At 34.2% G+C, this 20,388-nt stretch overlaps 2 protein-coding genes across 25 annotated transcripts in view; both read left to right on the forward strand.

The window, feature by feature from the left end:
• spri (Src homology 2 domain-containing protein sprint) overlaps nt 1-6,917 on the forward strand; it is a 279,029-nt gene extending 272,112 nt beyond the window's left edge. For all 24 annotated transcript variants that reach the window (XM_088265143.1, XM_088265157.1, XM_088265150.1 and 21 more), the window contains 3 exons: nt 808-1,059; nt 2,014-2,245; nt 2,929-6,917. In XM_088265143.1, the coding sequence (XP_088121269.1) occupies nt 808-1,059; nt 2,014-2,245; nt 2,929-3,059 (615 nt within the window). In that variant the 3' untranslated portion in view covers nt 3,060-6,917. The remainder of the gene's footprint in view (nt 1-807; nt 1,060-2,013; nt 2,246-2,928) is intronic.
• A 3,438-nt stretch (nt 6,918-10,355) lies between these two features.
• Nucleotides 10,356-18,587, forward strand: LOC148306425 (uncharacterized). The gene is made up of 6 exons (XM_088265125.1): nt 10,356-10,721; nt 11,883-12,068; nt 13,652-13,774; nt 14,414-14,593; nt 16,509-16,609; nt 18,417-18,587. The coding sequence occupies exons 1-6, from the start codon at nt 10,575-10,577 to the stop codon at nt 18,547-18,549; spliced, it is 870 nt and encodes a 289-aa protein (XP_088121251.1). The 5' UTR covers nt 10,356-10,574; the 3' UTR covers nt 18,550-18,587.
• The last annotated feature ends 1,801 nt before the right edge of the window (nt 18,588-20,388 follow it).

The raw sequence follows: 20,388 nt of genomic DNA on the forward strand, positions 1-20,388 counted from the left end.
CTTATGCCTTTTAAACATTGGTGAGATTCATTCCGACTTATTCCACATATATTTTTAGAGGACAGAGCCTCAAATAACATTTCAGGCTATTAGTGTATAAAGTGATCGCTTAAGCCAGTCAAATGCCAGGTCGTAAGCCTCGTGATGCTCAGACTTCCATATTTTTGTATAAAAAAAGGGAAGAATGATACATGTTTCATATGAAGTCGGACACCTTTAACCTTTAGGCGCCCAGTGGTCCTTTAAGGACTGCGGATATGCGTCGTTCAACGGCCACCGGTTCCACACAAGACCGGTGATTGTGATGCATTTCACTGCTGGATTACACTGATTTATGATAATAGTATTCATAATATGAAAATAAGCTTATGTAAATATAATATCTTTGAGATACCGATCAATCATTTTATTTTTGGTTCCGATAAATATTTTAGTCATGATTTAGGTGTAATATTAGTGTAATATACCTGCATTACAAAATTGACTCTTGGGAGATGCGTTGTGTTTTATTAGGTAGACCTTAATTGAACAAAACTGCTTTATTACGGTTAACTATAAACTATATTTTATTTTGATAATGCTTTTCATTTTACCTAAATTAGACGACTAATTTAAGAAATATAATTATTTTTATAACAGCTTCGCGTAGGTAGTAAGTCGCGCAACTATTTCACAACAATGCTCGGGGCAGAGTGCTACCTTTATTGCACGCGGCATTTAGATTAAATAAGTTTGAATTGACATCTCATCTGTAGGGCGAATAATCCAGTATCCGATAAAATAATAATTTAAATATTTATCTTTCAGATGAAGGCGGGTCAGTCTAGCAGTGGCAGCTGCGCCCCCCTCGGGGCCGATGACTTCCTGCCGGTCCTTGTGCTAGTCCTGGCTCGCTGCAACATCGCCGGGGCGGAACTGGAGGCTGAGCTCATGGCCGGGCTGCTGCCCCCGCCCCTGCTAGCGGGAGAGGGCGGGTACTACCTGACCACCCTGTTCGGGGCCGTGGCGGTGCTCAAGAAACTCGGATCGGGGGGAGACGATGCCAACAAGACTGCAGATGTAAGTAGATACTCAATTGTAACTCTTCCTTTAGGTTTTATAGTTGTCTCAACATGATATGAAATATCTATCGTTCCCTTTTATATGAAAGACATGACAGATGTAAGTCTGAGAATCCCAGGGCTTACGAAACTGGCATTTGGCTGGCTTAAACGATTCTACCCATTATTGAACATGTTGCAACTAATGCATTAGTTCTTAAAACCTGTATATATGCAATGGCTGTGAAACCCTTCAAATGTCGGTACGGTTTTTGGAAATATGGTCGATTGTAGCGCCATCGGTTGAGTATTTGATGCAAGATGGAAGTCTGAGCATCTCAGGGCTTACAACCTGGCATTTGGCTAGCTTAAGCGATCACTTTTTATACTTGTGTAAAACACTCGTTTTTCACCACTTGAGTATTATGTTTTTACAACAAGTTTTGAAAGCTACAGATGCTTCCATCTACAGGTTTGAATATAAACTTTTTATATTTAAACCCGTAGATGAAAGCATCTATAGCTTTGGAAACTAGTCTTAACAATATAATACTCAAGTGGTAAAAAACCAATGTTTTATTTATAATTTAATCACTGGAGACTATGTGTCCCTGTCTTGGGCAGCTCTAATCAACTCTTTTAATCCCTGTTCATTATTCATCATCCCGGTCCAGTCCCGAACGTTGCGAAGCCACGATGTTCGTTATCCTGCCAGGTCCTCGGCATCCTTTTATTTTCCCTATCATTATGATTTGCAGAATGTAGTATTTTTCTGCACGAAATACGTGACCCAGATAGGAAATCTTCCGAACCTTGATATTGGACAAGAGTTCTCTTTGCAATCCAGCTCTTCTGAGTACTTCTTGGTCTTTTGGTTTATCCAAACATTAATTTTTTGGTCTCCAAGAGATATCTTTCTCCGGAGTGGTTAAACATTTACATTATTGAATTTTTCATTATCTGTTTATTCCAGTGGCACACCGGTTCCATCGGCTCCGGGCTGCTGGCGTCCACAGCTGCAGGCTGCAGTTCGGGCGGAGTGGCTCGCGTGCTCGTGCCGGATGAGAACTCGGGAGCGCTGCGCTGCGTGGCGCTCCCGTGGCGTCCGGGGGCCCGGGCACGCGACCTGTGCCGTCAGCTCGCCCACCGCGCCCGCATCACTAACCCCCAGGACTACGCACTCTTCGCATTAAGAGATGAAGAAGGTATGTATCTTTATAAACCCAACCTCCACTATTATATAACCCCGTCTGCTTATCGTTGTACAATACGGCTTTGAACCACTAAAAAAGCTATACTAAGCCTTTGATGTTTCGGGATCGATGGCACGGAATGCTCTTCCACCAGCAGTTAGAAACAATGAGAGTGAGATGATCTTTATAGGAAACAACTAAAAACGCATTTGTTTTCTAAATAATTTCCACAATCTTCCTTTTCCCAATGCGATCACAGTGAAGCGCCCTTGAGGAAGTATTATACGAAAATGGGGCTATATGAATAATCCAAAATTATTATCGAGGAGATAATTTACCTCCAAAAATCAATACAAATTAATTATTGAATTCCAAATTCATGCTTAAAAAAATCCGGATTATGGAAATTTAGAAAATGTGTAGTACGTAGGACAAAGTCAGATATGGGAAGATAGCAAAGACGATTTTGGAATATCAATAGAATACAAGAAAATAAGATTAGCCGGAATTGCTCTTTAAGAGAACCCAGACAGAAGAAGACCACCTGGAAGACCATAGTGATGGTGTGACAGCTGGCAGTTCACATCACAAAAGACGGATAATGGACCAGACAGACCTGAGGATCTATAAGAAGTAAGAAGCAGAAGCTTTTTTTTTTTAATGCAGTAATTTTGTAACAATTCTTTTTTTTTCAGAAACCCTTATGAATGACACGGATTATCCTCAAGATCTTGTGGAGAGTAACAAGACTAATTGTATGTTGGCGTACAAGAGGATTGATGCCAAAATAGCCTGGCCCAAGCAGGCGCAACAATCTTACCCTTAAATTACACCACTCTACAAAGGTGACCCAAACTTTCAGACAATTAACTGCCCTCTAAGATTTTTAGTCTAATGACCGCAGTTCACCGTGTTCAGTGATTTTCGTGTTATGAAGTGTTTTTTAATCATTATTTGTAAAATTTTCTAATCCCCAAGTAGGTACATTTATAAAACAAGTATTTATCGCATTATATATAACCTTTAATGAAATGAAGGCATCATTTCGTTGTATGAATCTTGTATCGGATATATTTTTACACTGATAAAACATTACGATTTTTTAAAGTATTATTGAGTAAAAGAAACTTGAAAACGAAAAATACAGAAGTGTGTCATTTATTTTATACATACATTACAGTATTTTTTTTTAATGTAAACTCGATAATTCTTTTTCTAATCTTTATAAATATCTCATTAATCTAGATGTACGTCATTTACAATATAAACTTTATGACAATACTCTTCAGTATTTAATAATAGACTGTTAACGTAACTATACCTTTTTTTAAATATATTTAGTTACATGTATTCATTCTCCATAATACATATTATATCACATTTCACCATGTATTTTTCTAAATACGTATACTTGTATATTTTATTTTACTGACACAATTACTCATATTCCTACGTGTGACCTCCATTTACTTTATCAGTTTATATTTGCAAAGTTTATTTTGCTATTTCTTAATTGATTGAACTCCAAACACATGGAAACCGGAGGTCAAGATAGACTCGTGTAAGCTAAAATCTCACTTTTGTACACTGAAATCTCGTCTTAACTGGTTTATGCGAATATAATAAATGCAAATAAATTCATGTAGTACGGTTTATTAGTATTTTGGCCCTGTCATATGCGCAAGTGATACATATGTATAATAAATATCCCATATCATTCACATGTTTCACATGTATATTAGCTGTTGATACTTGGGCTTCATGCTTCTCACATTATTCAATCAAACTGACACAAAAGTGCCTAATAAGGCCACAGGAGGAAAAGTGCTGTGAAACTCTGATTTTGAGCAATTTATTTGAGATCGCCACCCCAAAATATATATGTTTTTTTCCATAAAAACAATGTACTTATTGTATTTTTACAATGTTTGATATTTTTTATTAAACGGTTTTGAAAAATGAATATATTTCAAATTACCTACAAAAGAACATTCGCGTTTTATGTAATCTGTGACTTGGTAGCTGTTTTACAATTCTCCATTTAACATACATTCTCTATGGGAGAAACTAACCTTTTTTGTTGTTGTTAATAGTCCCAGCGCATACATATTACAAGCGATATTTTATATTAATAATTTTTTATATCAAATATCCCTTTTTCATGTTTCTATCCCTGATCTATGAAAAGTCTATGTTGGATAAAGTTACTCGTCAAATAAAAATATTAAAATCGTGTGAGTCAAAATAACATCTGGAGAAATTGCATCATTTGTATACTATATATATGTATATTTCAAGACTTTTGCTTATTCGGGATAATAATTATGATTCATGATTAATTTTTATCTGAGCTGTTTATTGCATTGAAACAACATCTCAAATTAACAGAAATAGATAATTTGCCTTGGTTTATACTAATATATAAACAATGGTCTAAAATTTAACTTGCAAGTGTCAGAAACAATGTAAAATTTCTTCTCATTTCAAAAAATGTGAGCATTTTCAAACATTCAAATGCACTCATTCTAATAAGTTCTCTATCACTTTCTTATCCGCATGCAATGGTGCATACGACACTGTATTTGATTTTTGAATTGCTTAAAATCATAGTTTTTTAACCCTAAATGTCTGAGTATTGTACATGTATTTTTAATACTGTCATCTACCATTAAGTATTTTCCCCGTAGAAGAATTTTGTATCTCTCTTTATTAACTATTTTTATAACAATGTCTTGTGAAGTGTTTTTCAAAATATTTTTTGTTGAAATTTCTATATATTTCTATAATTCTAAATTAATTACATAGTTCCTTGAATATGTAAGATACTTTTTTTCTATGTTTGTTCTTTTATACTGTTTATATTATTCGTCACATCTCGGGGAGCGGGTTATTGCGAACTAAACTGTATCCGAGTAGTTTCATAATGTCATTGACTTGCGAAAAATAAACTATATATCAATTTATGCGATCAAAACTAATTGCCGGTTTCGGTAATCTTTAGCCATCGGTTTTGATAAGGTTTGTCCGCGCTCTCCGAGAAAACGATTCATTGATAGATGATAGCATTGAGAGTTAATTTAATACTTAATGCTTTATAAAATATAATCAGTATTAACGATAACAATAATATTTGAATGTGCATATTGCAATTGATAAAATTGCACTTTTTTCTTCGCTAACCATCTCGAGATATTTAAAACTATACATATTTAATTCTTTAAGGTGAATCGTGAAATATTTTGTTATCTTTTTGTGCTGTGTCGTGATATTATATAATTTTTAATTTATCAACCTTTTATATTATCATTGTTAATCTAACTTGTAAAGTATTTATTCTGTAATTCGATTCAAAATATTATTATTTGCTTGTTGTTTTGTAAAGTTTGTACATTTTTGAGTTTTTAATTGTAACATAACCAAAAAATATTACATAATATCGATTTTTATATCTTCATGCTGATTTTAATGAAAAACAATTTTGTTTTTGTTTGTTATTTAGATATTAGATGTATACAGATTTGCAATAACCATATCTTGTATTTGTAAGATGGCAGCTGCACTAAGTGAGACGGCCATGAAATTTATTTTTTCGCTTTATCTTAATTTTGCAGTCAAAGTCTGAAACTTAGGTGCTTCTAAGTTCGGCTAGTCAATCCTATGAGATATTTAATCGGTTAGCTAATGTGCGTGATGGTTTCAATCAAATTTGTATGTCCGAAAATGATCAGCATTCACCACAAAATGCATTCTTAAGACTTGTTAGTCAAACCCATAGCACCTAATATTCAAGCATTGACTGTAACAAATATTATATAAAATTATTCACTATTAATCAGATCTGTAAATCAGATGCAATGTCAATTTAAAGTTACACATTATTAATCTCTTAAGTTAGAAAACATATTTCATCACATATTATTGTGCTTTTTACATCATCAGCTAATGTTGATTAATAATAATAATGTTTTTAACACATTTAAATCGGGGCGGACGACTGATGGACAATGCAAGAGTTCTGTGAATTACCTGGGTCTCTCGTGGACAGATCATTAAAAAAACATTACATTCGCACATAATGGCACCATGTGATGAAGGACCTTAAGAGCGCTTGTGCACCACAGGAATTTTACCGTCCGGCAGTTTATTTTTGAAAAATAAAAGCGACTATGACAGCTTAGCGTGATTGAATTTACACGCACCGTGATCGCGTGATCACGGTGCGCGTAAATTGCTTGATCGGTGCGTACCGATCAAGCGCATTGATCCGAAGAAAGAAAGACAATAGCACAAACCAATCGTCTGTTTTATCATGCTAACTGAAGTGCCGGGCGGTAAAATTCCGTGTAGTGAACAAATCCCTAAGCGCATCCTGTCATATCGCCAAATAATTTACTCTCCCCGCATTGAGTGTGTTAAGTATGGACATGTTATTGAATTTTTACCATGCACTCACCTACTAGCTATAAGATAATCCTTTGTTGATAAATATTAATATGGTTTACATTATTACGTATGAATATGTGTCGTTAATATTTTTACTAGAACGTATTTTACTAGTCTCGAACTGTAATATTTCACATAATCTTAAGATGTATTCTACGAACGAGTTGTTTACACACTGCATATTTAACAGAAATGTTTTTTCCTGAAGCAATTGAGAAATAAAACCTTTTTATATTGCAAACTGTATTTTTTTATTCTTATCCCTATTTAATTTTACATTTTTTATGTATTTTTGCCAAATGCCGCCTATACAATGCCTGCATTGCTCCTGTTCTCTTATACGGCTGTGAAACATGGCACCTTACAAGGGCCCAGAGCAGCCGAGTACTAAGCTTTGAGAATAGGTGTTTGCGGAGAATCTTAGGCGTGCGGTGGTTTGACTTTGTGAGGAATGAAGAGATAAGGCGTAGGACGCAGCAAATATTGGTCACAACTGTCGTCAAGAAAAGGCGATTCAGTTGGCTTGGCCATGTACTCCGCATGCCTCCTGAGAGCCGCCATCAAGCTTGCCTCTTTTACAAGGCATCAGGTTCGCGCCGCCCAGGACGACCACTGCTGACAATTCGTCGGCAGTTCTTGTCAGAACTTCGGGACGCGGATCTGACTTGTGAGGATGCAAGGGAGCTGGCAGCCGACAGAAAAGCCTGGAGACAGTTTGTGGACTCCATTTGCTCCACCTAGGGAGCGGATATGGTTTTATTATTTTACTATGTATTTTTAATTTAAGTGGCGCCGTGGCATAGTTGGGTAGACGCTCGATTTCGAAACTGGCGTCGCGGGTTCGATTCCCACCCATTACAAAATAAATTCAAGAAAGATTTATTTTCAATTGGTCTGGGTGTTTGTGATGTATTTTTCACATTTACCTTCCCTATCCTGACTATCCTACCTGCAGACAAGCATCTAAAATAGAAGATTTGCGGGATGTTTTACTTTGTAAATATTACTGCTTCTTAAAATCTATTGTAACACGTGTTTCAAATAAGAAACAGCTACTACCCCCTTTTCAACCCTCAATGTCCCAAGGACCCGACTCTAAAATTTAGTTTATGTATTAATTTTAAATCAAACACAGATTTTTTGAGTCTACTAAGTTGTATTTTATTAACAAAAACACATAAAAAATTATATTGTGACAATTGTTTCGCCTTGTTAGGGCATTATCAAACGAATGTGAAGATCAACTGGACTACGGTCCTTATGTAGTTATACAATTCTAAGTGACAGTTTTAACACGTGCAGCAATAATTTATGGGAGACAACAGTAGCTAATGGGGGGTGTAGGTATGTACCCTTATATTTATTTTCTGGGAAAGGAAGAATTTATTGACATGGCCATATTTTAGAGAATTAATATTTTAAAGCTTAATAATTAACTTCACAAACGGTGTTTAAAAATCATGCGGAATGTTCCCCTGTTTGAGTAAATCCTCCTGTTTTTAAATGCATCAATCGACCCAACGGGTAGAAATACCTTTCCCGTCCAAAGTGTGTTGTTAACCAACATTTTGAGTGTGTCCAAATACTTGTTCACAAAATCTGGATTGTCTCCAATTACAGGAGTTATTTTCAAATTATTTTTTAACATCTCATCAAAGATGAAGAAGAATATGGAAGTCTGGGCATTTACGGGGCTGACGACCGTCATAGGCTGGTTTAAGTAATCACTTTACACACGTGTAACATTTACATTTCACCAATAGATAGATGTCTCTAGTGAAGTTCTAGTGATTCAAGAACAAGGTTTCTAAATTGGTTCATATATATAGAACTTCCAAGAATTTGAGTGGTGTGGTTGTCAATAATGGGTAGAATTGGTGAATGTTACACGTGTGTAAAGTGATCACTTAAATCAGCCTATGACGGTCGTCAGCCCCGTAAATGCCCTGACTTCCATATTCTTCTTCATCTTTGATGAGATGTTAAAAAATAATATGTTGTTAACCACATTGTGGATCACTTAACTAAGCTTATGACAGGTCGTAAGCTCTGTTAATAGCCAGACATTCATATTTTTCTTCATCTATGTTGAGATGTCAAAAAAAATGCATTTGTCATTTTCTTATGCTTATGACCTGTCATAGGCTGGTTGTTAAAAAAAAAGTGGAGAAAACTCTGATTTTTTTAAAATATTATAATAGCGTTGCATATAAAATATATTGCTTTTGCCAATGTCAAGTTAATTAAATAATAATACTTAATTATAAAATATGATAGACTTATTATTAAACTATAAATTAATTCCGTTCAATTTAAAAAAAAATAACTAAAAGGTTGTAGATAATTGGGTTCCTGCTCGCCAGGATGAGATGGATATATGAACAAGTATTTGGACACACTCACAATGTTGTGGATAAAAATTAAAATTATGAATACATTTGTCAAAAAGGTAAAAGCTGTCACTTCAAAGCCATCAAGCGATGTCAGTTCCATCTATCGGATTGTAACTAAGATACGAAGCTGCTGTAAAAACACTTAAAATATTCCCTTAATATAAAAAAGATACCTCATCTCTGACAAATGTATTTGCAACTTTTAAGAAATGTGTGAAGGCAAGCAAACGAGTGTAAAAGGAGATTTGTATCATTATACTGAAATTGTGTAAAATTACCATGTTGAAACTGAACTATTGTTTTTTACTATCTTACATTGGCTTGCTTTGAAAGTAGCTCTATACTATGAAAGTGGGTGATAAATTTAAAAGAATAAACCCAGCATCGTGAATATTTTCCTGAGTACCAATCGAAATATTTGATAACTAGAAACCAAATGAATTCGTTTTTTTAATCTGTCACTTTTGAAAATGGCGGTAATCTTGATTTAAGAGCTACGTTCTTTTGATCAGTTTGCTTGCAAAACGATCGTCTTAATCACAATGGTGTGAAGTTAGCGACGTTATATCTGGCAAACCTATAGATGTGACCCAATAAATAAATGACCGTAAATAGTCGTACTAAAGTTTGCCTACAATTTTCACTCATGAATTACATGAAACTTTAGTATGAAATTATACTCACTAGTAAGCATAGGCTATAAAAAATAAAAGGTTGAAGCCTGAGTAGAGTTACGACCCTACAAGGATAAGCGGTGTTGCATAAGCCGTAGATAGATTTCAGAGTCACTTGGACGTTAGGTAATTCAATAATCGGGATATCTATAGAGAAAATTAATATGTTAGCCCACTCTTTATTGTTCAGAACAAGACATGGGACGGCCGATTGTAAAAGTTTTTAATTAAAACATGTTATTTTACCGAAAAGGCGCAATTTATACTTACAATTTAAAATGAAATCACTGTTCTATAATACCTATACTGGAGTATAGGTACCTACATACTGGAGTGATATGGCGGGAGCACTCCAAATTGTATTTAAAACTTTTTGCTAATTGCGCTAAAAAGAAAAAAAGAGTATTCTGCTTAGTTTTTCTCCACGTACACATTTCTATTCTGGATTAAGCTTTATTTTGGATTGATTTAGTATTATTCATTAGAAAATGGAACTCATTGCATCAAACAGAAAAAAAATAGTTTTAATTTTAATGTCGATGATCACTCATCGTTGTTGGATGATGTTTATTAACGCAACCCATTTTCAACAGTGTTGTCATAACAATAAACAATAACAAACTTGATCGCAGAAACGTTTCGCAGGGGTTTTAAAACTAATGACCAAATCATAGTAATTTTTATTGTTTTATATCGCTCACAAGTGCTAGGGTCAATAAATTCAATGTTTCCCATGCGATAAAATCTATTTGTTTGAAGTTATCGTTGTTTTGTCATTGCTAACGTTATATCGCGCCTAGTTTAATAAATACATACCAACGACATTACAAAATGTATCACAAGAGATTAATGAACAATATTAACAGCTGGGGAAGTGTGGAGTACAATGTTCCAATGAGAATATCGGATAACGAGACGCGAACCTCGTACAGTATCGCTCACAGACACATACCTGCTACACAAACGTATTTTGATTGCGTGAGTTATATTAATACGTCATAATTATCAGTTATTGTTACAGTAATATCATTCTTGTACAATGCGAGTTGCGAATGAATGTGATCAAAACTTTTGTCCAACGAGATAATGAAATGTAGCACAGCTGCAAAAATATCGCAGTCATATTTTCTAGTTCTGGTAACTTGAGGGGCAAAAAACTATCAATATAAGATCGCAGATGCGTTGCCGTGATTGAATTATTCATTTATTTCATCAAATACATAATAACAAATTAAAATAATGTGCCCTCACTGAGTTTTCCGTACCGAGAGCACATTACTTTCTTATTTATAAAATCATAATGAAAGAAAATTGACTACGCTTTCAAATTCAACATAGACGAATGATACGATCTATTTCAATCTACCCGCTTTCATGATCAATTTATGAATAGCTCTTTCATATTTAGTTAATATTTTTAATGACATTATATAATGGAAGTACAGTAAAGGTTGTACAGCTTTATTACATAATAATCGAAGTTCTTTTCACCAAAAGAGGTGAAGATTTTGTTTCATGGTGATTGAGATAGAGGCTATTGCATTATTTTTCATTAATAGAGAATATTTTTCTAACCCTAATCCGCATCCAACGGTGTCCAAGGCATTGCGTCGTATTAACGCAGTGTTGTTTTGATTGTCAATAACGTGAAAACGATGTGATCAGTCCTACACTTCACATCACTACACAGGTGATATTAAATATTTTAGTGAAAATATTTCTTTTGACTCCTTGAAAAGCAAATAACCAAACACGCTAACTACTACACTACGGGTGAAAAATTAAATTACCTGTATTTTTATTACCAAAAAAAAAACAATTCGTGACGAAATAAAATGTGACGCCATAGATTGTTTCAGTTGCAAGTCATAATCGCAAAACTTGAGACCCCCATTACCTTCGCGTCAGTGTCAGTGTTAGCATATTGTATTGGAAGTCATTTTTTGTGTAATTGACTTCAACTTTCCAAATCTAGGCATATGGAAGATGATGCAATACGTTCGCCAATTAAAAAAAACTTTAATTTCGCGAATTAGACAACACATGTTGTAGAATGTAAACACCCAGACTTCCATTTCAGCATTTCAATAGACATCTGTGTTGAGATATCAGTAAAAATCTTGATATGACATATTCTAGCTTAAATGCGATAAGGGGCCTGATCCAGTATTCGACAAGGAAGGGAAAATTACCATACAAAAGGAAACGTACAAGACAACGTACCAGAACCATGAAAATTTTAAGAAAACCACCGTTTCAGCTGCCAGGGCTACCGTCCCTGGGCAGGCAGAGAAAGTACGATACATGACGTTTGTGGACGCCATGGTAAACAAAAACCTAGATTCTATTAGATTTAAGTTTTGTACTGAAATTTCTTGGCGGAACTGCTTTTTTATAATAAAATAACAATTACTTATTTAGATTTGACTGCCTTTTCGTGTATGTAACCTTTCAATTTTATCTAACCATCCACCAGTCTGATGATGTCAGTAACGATCACCGGTCAAATAAATTAAATGTAGAAAAAACTATAAAATTGTTATTTTATTATATGTATTCTATTAGTCTCTCCGTGAGATAATAACAAAAACATAAATAATAGGACAGTAAGGGTTTTTTATTTCAAATTGGACGTCTTACAAAACAAAATGGACGTTATATTGTATTTTTTAAAAAAGGTTGAATTTTTAAATATATATATATTCATATTAGTACTACATTTACCGTCAGTGTGACCACATATTTTATTAAGACTAGGAAATGCGTTAGTCGCCAAGTTGGCAAGCCTGCGCGGCGCACTGTCACACTGTATGCGTGAGATGTGTACTGAAGTTTTAGACAAGATTTTCAGCACTACATTGAATATATTTTTTCAAATACTAACTTTAAAAAAAAACAATATAACGTCCATTTTGTTTTTTAAGACGTCCAATTTGATTTGTTAAAACTCCAATTTGAAGTGAACAACACTATTATCAAATATTTTTTTCAAAGTCAGTATCTATAATTATTAAATCTTTTTAAAATCTTTTTCTTGTTTAAATATGTAAAGAAATAAGTTATATAAACGATTAAATTGAAAAGTTGACTAAGTATGATATCATAAGTAAAATATTTCTGTTGTTTTCGGAATAAAGAAAAAGTCATAGTTATCATTTAGCATTTTACGCGCGTAGTTAAAATGTTGACTTCTCTATGGAATCCCAGCTCTGTTTAGCGCGCGTTCGATTTAGCTACCTTTTAATTTGTTCCAAATTCAAAATATCCCGCAGTCAGGTGATAATACTGGTAATGCGAGTAGAAAACGACTAATAAAGTCATAGATGAGGAAAGAACGGTAAAACAAATTTATGAGGCGAATGTGAGAGGCATAGAGTGAGGAAAGAACGGTAAAACAAATTTATGAGGCGAATGTTAGTGGGAAAAGAAGCAGAGGAAGACCGAGAAAAACATGACACGATCAGGTCGGCTGTCCAAATTCAAAACACAGTACGAGACATTTTTTTGTAGTACGTTTATTTTTGCATTTTGGACTAAGTAGATTCTCTCTGCCTACCCCTGCGGGGAAGCGGCGTGATGGTTAGTTAGTTAGTTAGTTAGTTAAGTCATAGTTATCTATTTAACGAAATTAAAATATTAACTTCTTTATGGAAACCCAGCTCTATGTGGCGCGCGTTTGATATTGCTAATGTTCTCAAAATTCCGAATTCAAAATATCCCGTAGTCAGGTGGTAATGCGAGTAGAAAAGGATTAATATATTGATGATGCATTTAAGATTTTTTTTACTTATTTCGATATTTCATCATGCTCTACAGTCACGGTACTAGCATATAACAGTCACTATTAGCCGGTTATTTCTTCTATATATGTAGTTGTTATGTAAAACTAACTTATTTTGTCGTCTAAGTTGGAAAATGCAGCAAAAGGTCCCAGAAGTCCATTAGAGTCGTTGTGCCACGCATCTTATAAAGGAGACCCCCCATACCATACCACAAGCGTCAGAATCCTTAGTAGTGGGATGGACTCACCGGTAAGTATTTTTTTCATAATTGTGTTTGGTTACCTTGCTGGAGGTCCACGGTTCGATTTTCAAGGGTGTCAAAATAAATATTGTTTTTTTACTCTTATATTTATTTATTCAATTTGTCCGCCTCTGTAGTGTAATGGTCAGCACGCTCGGCTACCGTTCTGGAGGTCCCGGGTTCGATTCCCAGGGGGGGTCAAATAAATATAAGTGATCTTTTCACTTTAATATTTATTCAATATTACCTGAAGCGGAGGGTTGATCACATTTCCTTCATGTGTAAAACGATCAAGATAACACTGCGTTTATATGACGCAGTGCCCTTTGCACCATTGGGGTGCGGATAAGGGTTTAATAATAATTTATTTAATATTACCCTGCGCTGGTACCTGAAGCGTGATCACCTTGCTTTTATGTAATAAAGTATCAAATTTACATTTTATAAATTTGATGCACCTTTTTTTTAAAGAGAAATATTTGTGTTTTTACTAAGCGCCTCATTGTCAACAATAGGTATTAAATTATGCCAAAGTGGGTTCGAACTGAGAAACTCTGATTCAAGAGTCCGCGACACTAACCACGGGCCCACAACCCGACAATTTATTTATGATCGTGCTCTAAAGTTGGTGCCCCCTTTCCACGAAGGTGAAGATGTACAACACGATGGATGACGTTCGGATCCCGGTGGGATCCAAGGGCATCATCAGACGGCTGGATCCCTACCTGACCAGCTACTTGCTGCAGCACGGAGCGTCTCCCGAGAGCCCGCCGACTCCGCCCACTAGCGATACCATAACCTTTTACACGGAGAGAGAGAAAAACAAGGTAAGGTTAGGTTGAGTAGGGCTAGGTTAGGTTAGTTTTTTTTTAACTTGATTCTCGCAAGGTGAGATAATCTATTGAATAACCCGCACCTTAATTTTCTTTGAACCTTGGAGACATTTGTGAAGGTCCTCATCAGAACTTTATATTTCCATTATAAATTATTTTTAATAATCAGGAATTCTAGCTTGTAAATTTGTTGTCCGCCTCCGTATTGTAATGGTCAGCACGCTCGGCTACCGTTCTGGAGGTCCCGGGTTCGATTTCCAAGGGGGGCGAAATAAATATAAGTGATTTTTTCACTGTCATATTTATTCAATATTACCCTGGACTGGTACCTGAAGCGGAGGGCTGATCACCTTTCCTTCATGTGTAAAACGATCAAGATAACACTGCGTTAATATGACACAGTGCCCTATGCACCATTGGGGTGCGGATAAGGGTTTTATTATTATTATTATTAAATTTGTTACGTTTTGGTGCGATTTAATGATTTCATATTGGTTTAACACAGGATTGGTCACGTTTGCTGCAACTTTAATTCAGATTTCGATAGAATACAGTAAACAACAGATTTGCAATATTGGAAATATAACTTTTTGGTGAGGACCTCCACATATATTGAAAAAGTATTTTTTATATTGTTTTCAACTCCTTGTCTTTCAATAACTCTTTCTTTTTAAAACCATATATTTATTTCGAGGAAACACTTATTTTTTAAGTACAAAAACGGTGTTTCAAGCAAAAAATTCAATTGCGTCAAGTTACAACTGGGTTAAAAGAAAATTAAATTGAGATTTATCATATCGCTCACTCCTTTCAAGAACGTCATAAATCAAAATACTTGATTTTTCAGGAGAACGTTTTTGAAGTTTAAGAATATAATACAATGTATTAAAAATAAATATCAAGCCACTTACTGAACTTTTTACTGTGCAACAGATCTTTTTAGGTAAAATTTCAAGTTTTTTTCTCCTTTTGAAAAATATTTAGTTTTTTGAAAAAAATGATTAAACAATGCCTTTTCTTCAAAATGCAAAAACAACACTTTCTGCCCTGTAGCGGTTAAATATTAAGTTAAAAATATGCCGCTTTTGCTGGGATAAAGTACATTTTCTGGACATTCCGAAAACACGCACAACTGAAAATTTACAATTTTTGATTTATGACGTTCTTGAAAGGAGTGAGCGATATACTGGGCTTTAAGGCGAGATAATTAATAGCCTCTAACTTAATTTTCTTTGAATCCAGACAACATTTAACGTAATTGTAACACCGTTTTTGTATTGAAAAAAAAGTTTTTTTTCGAAATAAATATTTTTGAAAAGAAAAGAGTTATTGAAAGGAAAGAAGTTACAAAAATTATTTAAAAAAAAAAAATTATTCCCCAAATTCTAATACATATTCTAAAAAAAAACTACGCGGAAAACACGTGTGGCTTTTCGCGCAGCCGGTCGCGTACTGACTTTGCATATTTGAGATTACATTAGGATGTACGATAAGTTAAGAACGAGATGGGATCATATTAAGCCCCTATCCGCACCCCAATGGTGCATAGGGCACTGTGTCATATTAACGCAGTGTTATCTAGATCGTTTTTACACATGAAGGAAAGGTGATCAGCCCTCCGCTTCAGGTACCAGTCCATGGTAATATTGAATAAATATTAGAGTGAAAAAATCACTTACATTTATTTTACCCCCCTTGGGAATCGAACCCGGGACCTCCAGAACGGTAGCCGAGCGTGCTGACCATTACACTACGGAGGCGGACAAGATGGGATCAAGTTATATAAAATAATGGAGAATATATTTTACATTAGTTTTGATTTGTTTATATAATATGTTACTGAAAAATGAATGTACGAAAAAAACAGTAGTTATTTATGTCTCCACGTAATATTTTTTTTGTTTTTTAGAAGAAATCTGGGCTGCCAAAAATGGAAGTCGGAATACCGGGAGTGATTTTGAAAGAGCAAACAGATAAAGCATTGCGCAAGCAATTCTCTTGGTGCAAGGGGTGAGTAAAACCGTAATTTATTAATTATTCCAATTTAATTTAATTTATTGTATTGTAAAATACTAAAATATTTTCTAATTGCAATGATAATTCGCTTTTTGAGAAATCGGGAAAAACGGCATTTTAATAAGTTGGTAATGTATTACATCATCACGTACTCAATTTCATGTTGATATCTGTGTTAGAATTATGAGTTTTGGTACTGTAGTCAGCATCGACTCCACTCTACTGCAACTTGATTTCTATTTTTAACCCTAGATTACAGGACATTCGTCAAATTTACGACGGACATCTAATCTGTGGGGCGCACCGTGGCAACATTTTTTTTAAAAATGTAGTGACAACTAGCATGTATCTTAGTTTTTTTTACCGACATTGTATGTTCGTATTTGATATATTTTTAAATATTTTAAGCAGGTAAACTTTTTTGATAAAAAGTGAGTTTTTCTTATCGTCGTACATTTTACGATAGTCCTGTATTAAGGGAATATTCGCCAACACAGAATTCATTACACCGGGGACTACCGAGGAGGTCACATATCGCTCACTCCTTTCAAGAACGTCATAAATCAAAAATCGTCAATTTTCAGTTGTGCATGTTTTCGGAATGCCCAGAAAATGTACTTTATCCCAGCAAAAGAAGCGTATTTTCAACTTAATATTTACCCGCTACAGGGCAGAAAGTGTTGTTTTTGCATTTTGAAGAAAAGGTATTGTTTAATTATTTTTTTAAGTATATTAAATATTTTTCAAATGGAGAAAAAACCTTCAGGTTTTACCTAAAAAGATTTGTTGCAAAGTAAAAAGTTCAATAAGTAGCTTGATATTTATTTTTAATACATTGTATTATATTTTTAAACATTAAAAACGTTCTCCTGGAAAATCAAGTTTTTTGATTTGACGTTCTTGAAAGGAGTGAGCGATATCTGGTCAAGCCCAATTTTTTTAAATAATGTATGTATATTAGTGTAAACCGGGCATACCACCAAAGAGATGGATTCACAGTTGGGAATCGACATCGCAGGAGGCTAATCCCTCTTAAAAACAGATTTACAGAAAAAATATTTTTATACTCTTTTCTTTTCAAAACCTTATAATTATTTCGAAGAAAACTATTATTCTTATTTTTTCAATGCAAAAACAGTGTTTTAAAATAAATCATTACGTAAAATGGATTTAGAGAAAATTAAGTTGCGACTTAACGAATAATGGGCCTTAACGCACCTTGAAATATTATATGATTAAAGAAAACACTTTTTTTTTTTTTTAAGTTTTTTACCACTTGAGTTTTATTATAGACTACATGTTTCAGAAGTTAAACTTCCATCATTCTTACATCATTACATCATTACACCTTGTTCCATATAAAGGCCAAATTATGAATTATCTTGAAAATTTAGAAATCCAAAAAAACCTGAACTCTAATAATAATTTATTAAATAATATATTGTTTCAAAATTCTTCACCATTGCTTTCCATTTTTCCTTTGTTTTCAAACTCCGTCCCTTGACTAACCCCTTCCCCTTACTTTCCCCTCTCCTTATTTATAGAACAATTTTATATTTTATATTTTAGTTATTATACAGACCTGTATGATGGAAGTTTAACTTCTGAAACATGTAGTCTATAACTCAAGTGGTAAAAAAAAAAAGTGTTTTCTTTATTTATTGTAACATGTCTTACCACAAAGTTAATGCCGAAACAATAAATAAAATATTAAATATTAAAATATTATTATTTGCTTCTATTTTTAAACATAGCTATCCACATTTCAGACCAATTTAATCACATATCTTTCCTTTTTCAGCTCATTCACCTCCGAATCCAGAAAAAACTACAGAATCCCCCTTTTGGCATCCCGACTGTCTAAAAAAGTCAATACGGCGGGAGTTGAATGGGACCCCAATCCATCTCCATACAAAAAATTAAACATCCTTTGATGTAAACGTGATTCAATTAAAATGCCATTAACATCGCTCAATGTGTTTTTATTTTAATATAATTAAATTAAAAAGATATGAGCAATACATTATGATTAGAGTTGAAATGATATAAAGACGTTTTAAAAGGGAAAGGAACTGGTCGACCTTCATCTCACACAGACAGAAGAATGCAATGAGGAAGATTCAAATCAATTTATATGTATACACATTTATAGTGAAACCTCTCATAACGAGCAAAAAAGACATTTTAATACGAGCAAAAAAATATATTTAGAGCGATATTTCGCACAACGAGTAACAGAGAAAGGGCAAGTCCCTTTTTTTCACTTGTAAGCCGGAACGCTCCAGTGCAATAAGCCTGTGTTTCGCTTAACGAGTAAGACTCTGGAACGAATTATGCTCGTTATGAGAGGTTCCACTCTATATATAAAACAATATCTCCAAGTATTACTGTGATATCTCTGGATAGATTTGTGATGCTACTTCATCCAGTTTTGGATAAATAACATCGATGATTTAATTTTCATAGGCGTTTGCTGGAGCGTATACTTGTATGATGTGTAGTTTGCATTGAGTGGTGTTGACTTTGTGGTTAATTATGCGGTTACAGACAAAGTTAATTCCAATGAGATAAGAGCTTAGTCTAATTTCTTTGACAGGATAAGATCTACTCCCTCGTAGCTATTATCAATACATGTACATATGTATACTAGTATATACACATCGAATGTTAGCCAGTATTAAAAAATAGTAATTATCACACCGTTTTCAATAAGGGTTAAAACGTTATTTGTACGATTGATATATTAAGTCCTTCATTTTGACAGTTAACTTAAACCCAATAAAATAAAGGTCTTTCATATTCTTCTCTTCTCTTTTATGTCATCTTAAATTAATTTATTTAGTGGACTGGCTCCTTTGGTTCCTTCATGAGTAGTTCTCACCCAATGATAAAAACTGATATCACAAAATTTATACACTATACTATGATAGATTACTCCACTTATGTTTGATCTGATTTCCGGCCTCTCGCTTATCGTCTAGCTTTCGCTTAGTCGGCGCTCGGCTGCGCGCTGGAAAGACGTAGAATCAGTGACACTGTGACTCTAGGTTACGAGTTGCGTACTACGATTTCCATACAAATATAAACTGGGGTCTTTTGGTACCCGACGTCGGATCGCGTGTAGTTTTTGGATAATCAGTACAGAAAAGACTAATTATGTCTCGAAATACCTCCAAACGATGAATCAATACTCATCATAGATATCCTTTAAATACCTACGATCAGGCGATCACGCCGGTATAGCATTCGTGGGTTTTTCCAAAATTCAAATATTGACACCTAATGGCGACTGTACGAATATAGAAGAGAGCGAATTTCGGGGTTTTACTGTACCGAATATTTGGCAAAAGTGAATTTGATGCAGTATTGCAGTTAAGTATAGGAAGCACTTACATTCTCATAGCTAAGCTTCACTATTTTATTTTATTATGACAGAATTGCGGTAATTATAATTTAGGGCTGTCAATAATCTAGGTACAATAATATATCAATTTTATTATTTTCCGTATTCAGAAATCCCGTTAATATTTGACCTTGTGTCGAAAAGACCATATATAGGCCGATCCTTCCCCCTATCTTCTACCCTCTTCCACTTAAATAAAAAATTGTATTTATATATTGTTATATAGAACATATAAATCACCAAATTTTAAAGTTTACTAATGTATTTTATTGTTAAAAATGTGTAGAAAAAAAAATTGTGACAATTGTTTCGCCTTATGGCATTTTTAAACAAATATTTTAGTTTTAAAATGCCAAATGCCAAAATGACA

The sequence above is a fragment of the Brachycentrus maculatus genome, unplaced genomic scaffold (genome assembly GCF_059751285.1).
Source record: "Brachycentrus maculatus isolate JH-2025_06_01 unplaced genomic scaffold, ASM5975128v1 h1tg000242l, whole genome shotgun sequence".
NCBI classification, from domain to species: Eukaryota; Metazoa; Arthropoda; class Insecta; order Trichoptera; family Brachycentridae; genus Brachycentrus; species Brachycentrus maculatus.

Bases quoted from the DNA above. Each gene is read 5' to 3' on its own strand.
- LOC148306425 (XM_088265125.1), top strand. From the start codon at position 10,575: ATGTATCACAAGAGATTAATGAACAATATTAACAGCTGGGGAAGTGTG. The intron at 12,069-13,651 runs GTAAACAAAAAC...TTGTCGTCTAAG, and splicing joins TGACGTTTGTGGACGCCATG to TTGGAAAATGCAGCAAAAGG. The intron at 13,775-14,413 runs GTAAGTATTTTT...CTTTCCACGAAG, and splicing joins GTAGTGGGATGGACTCACCG to GTGAAGATGTACAACACGAT.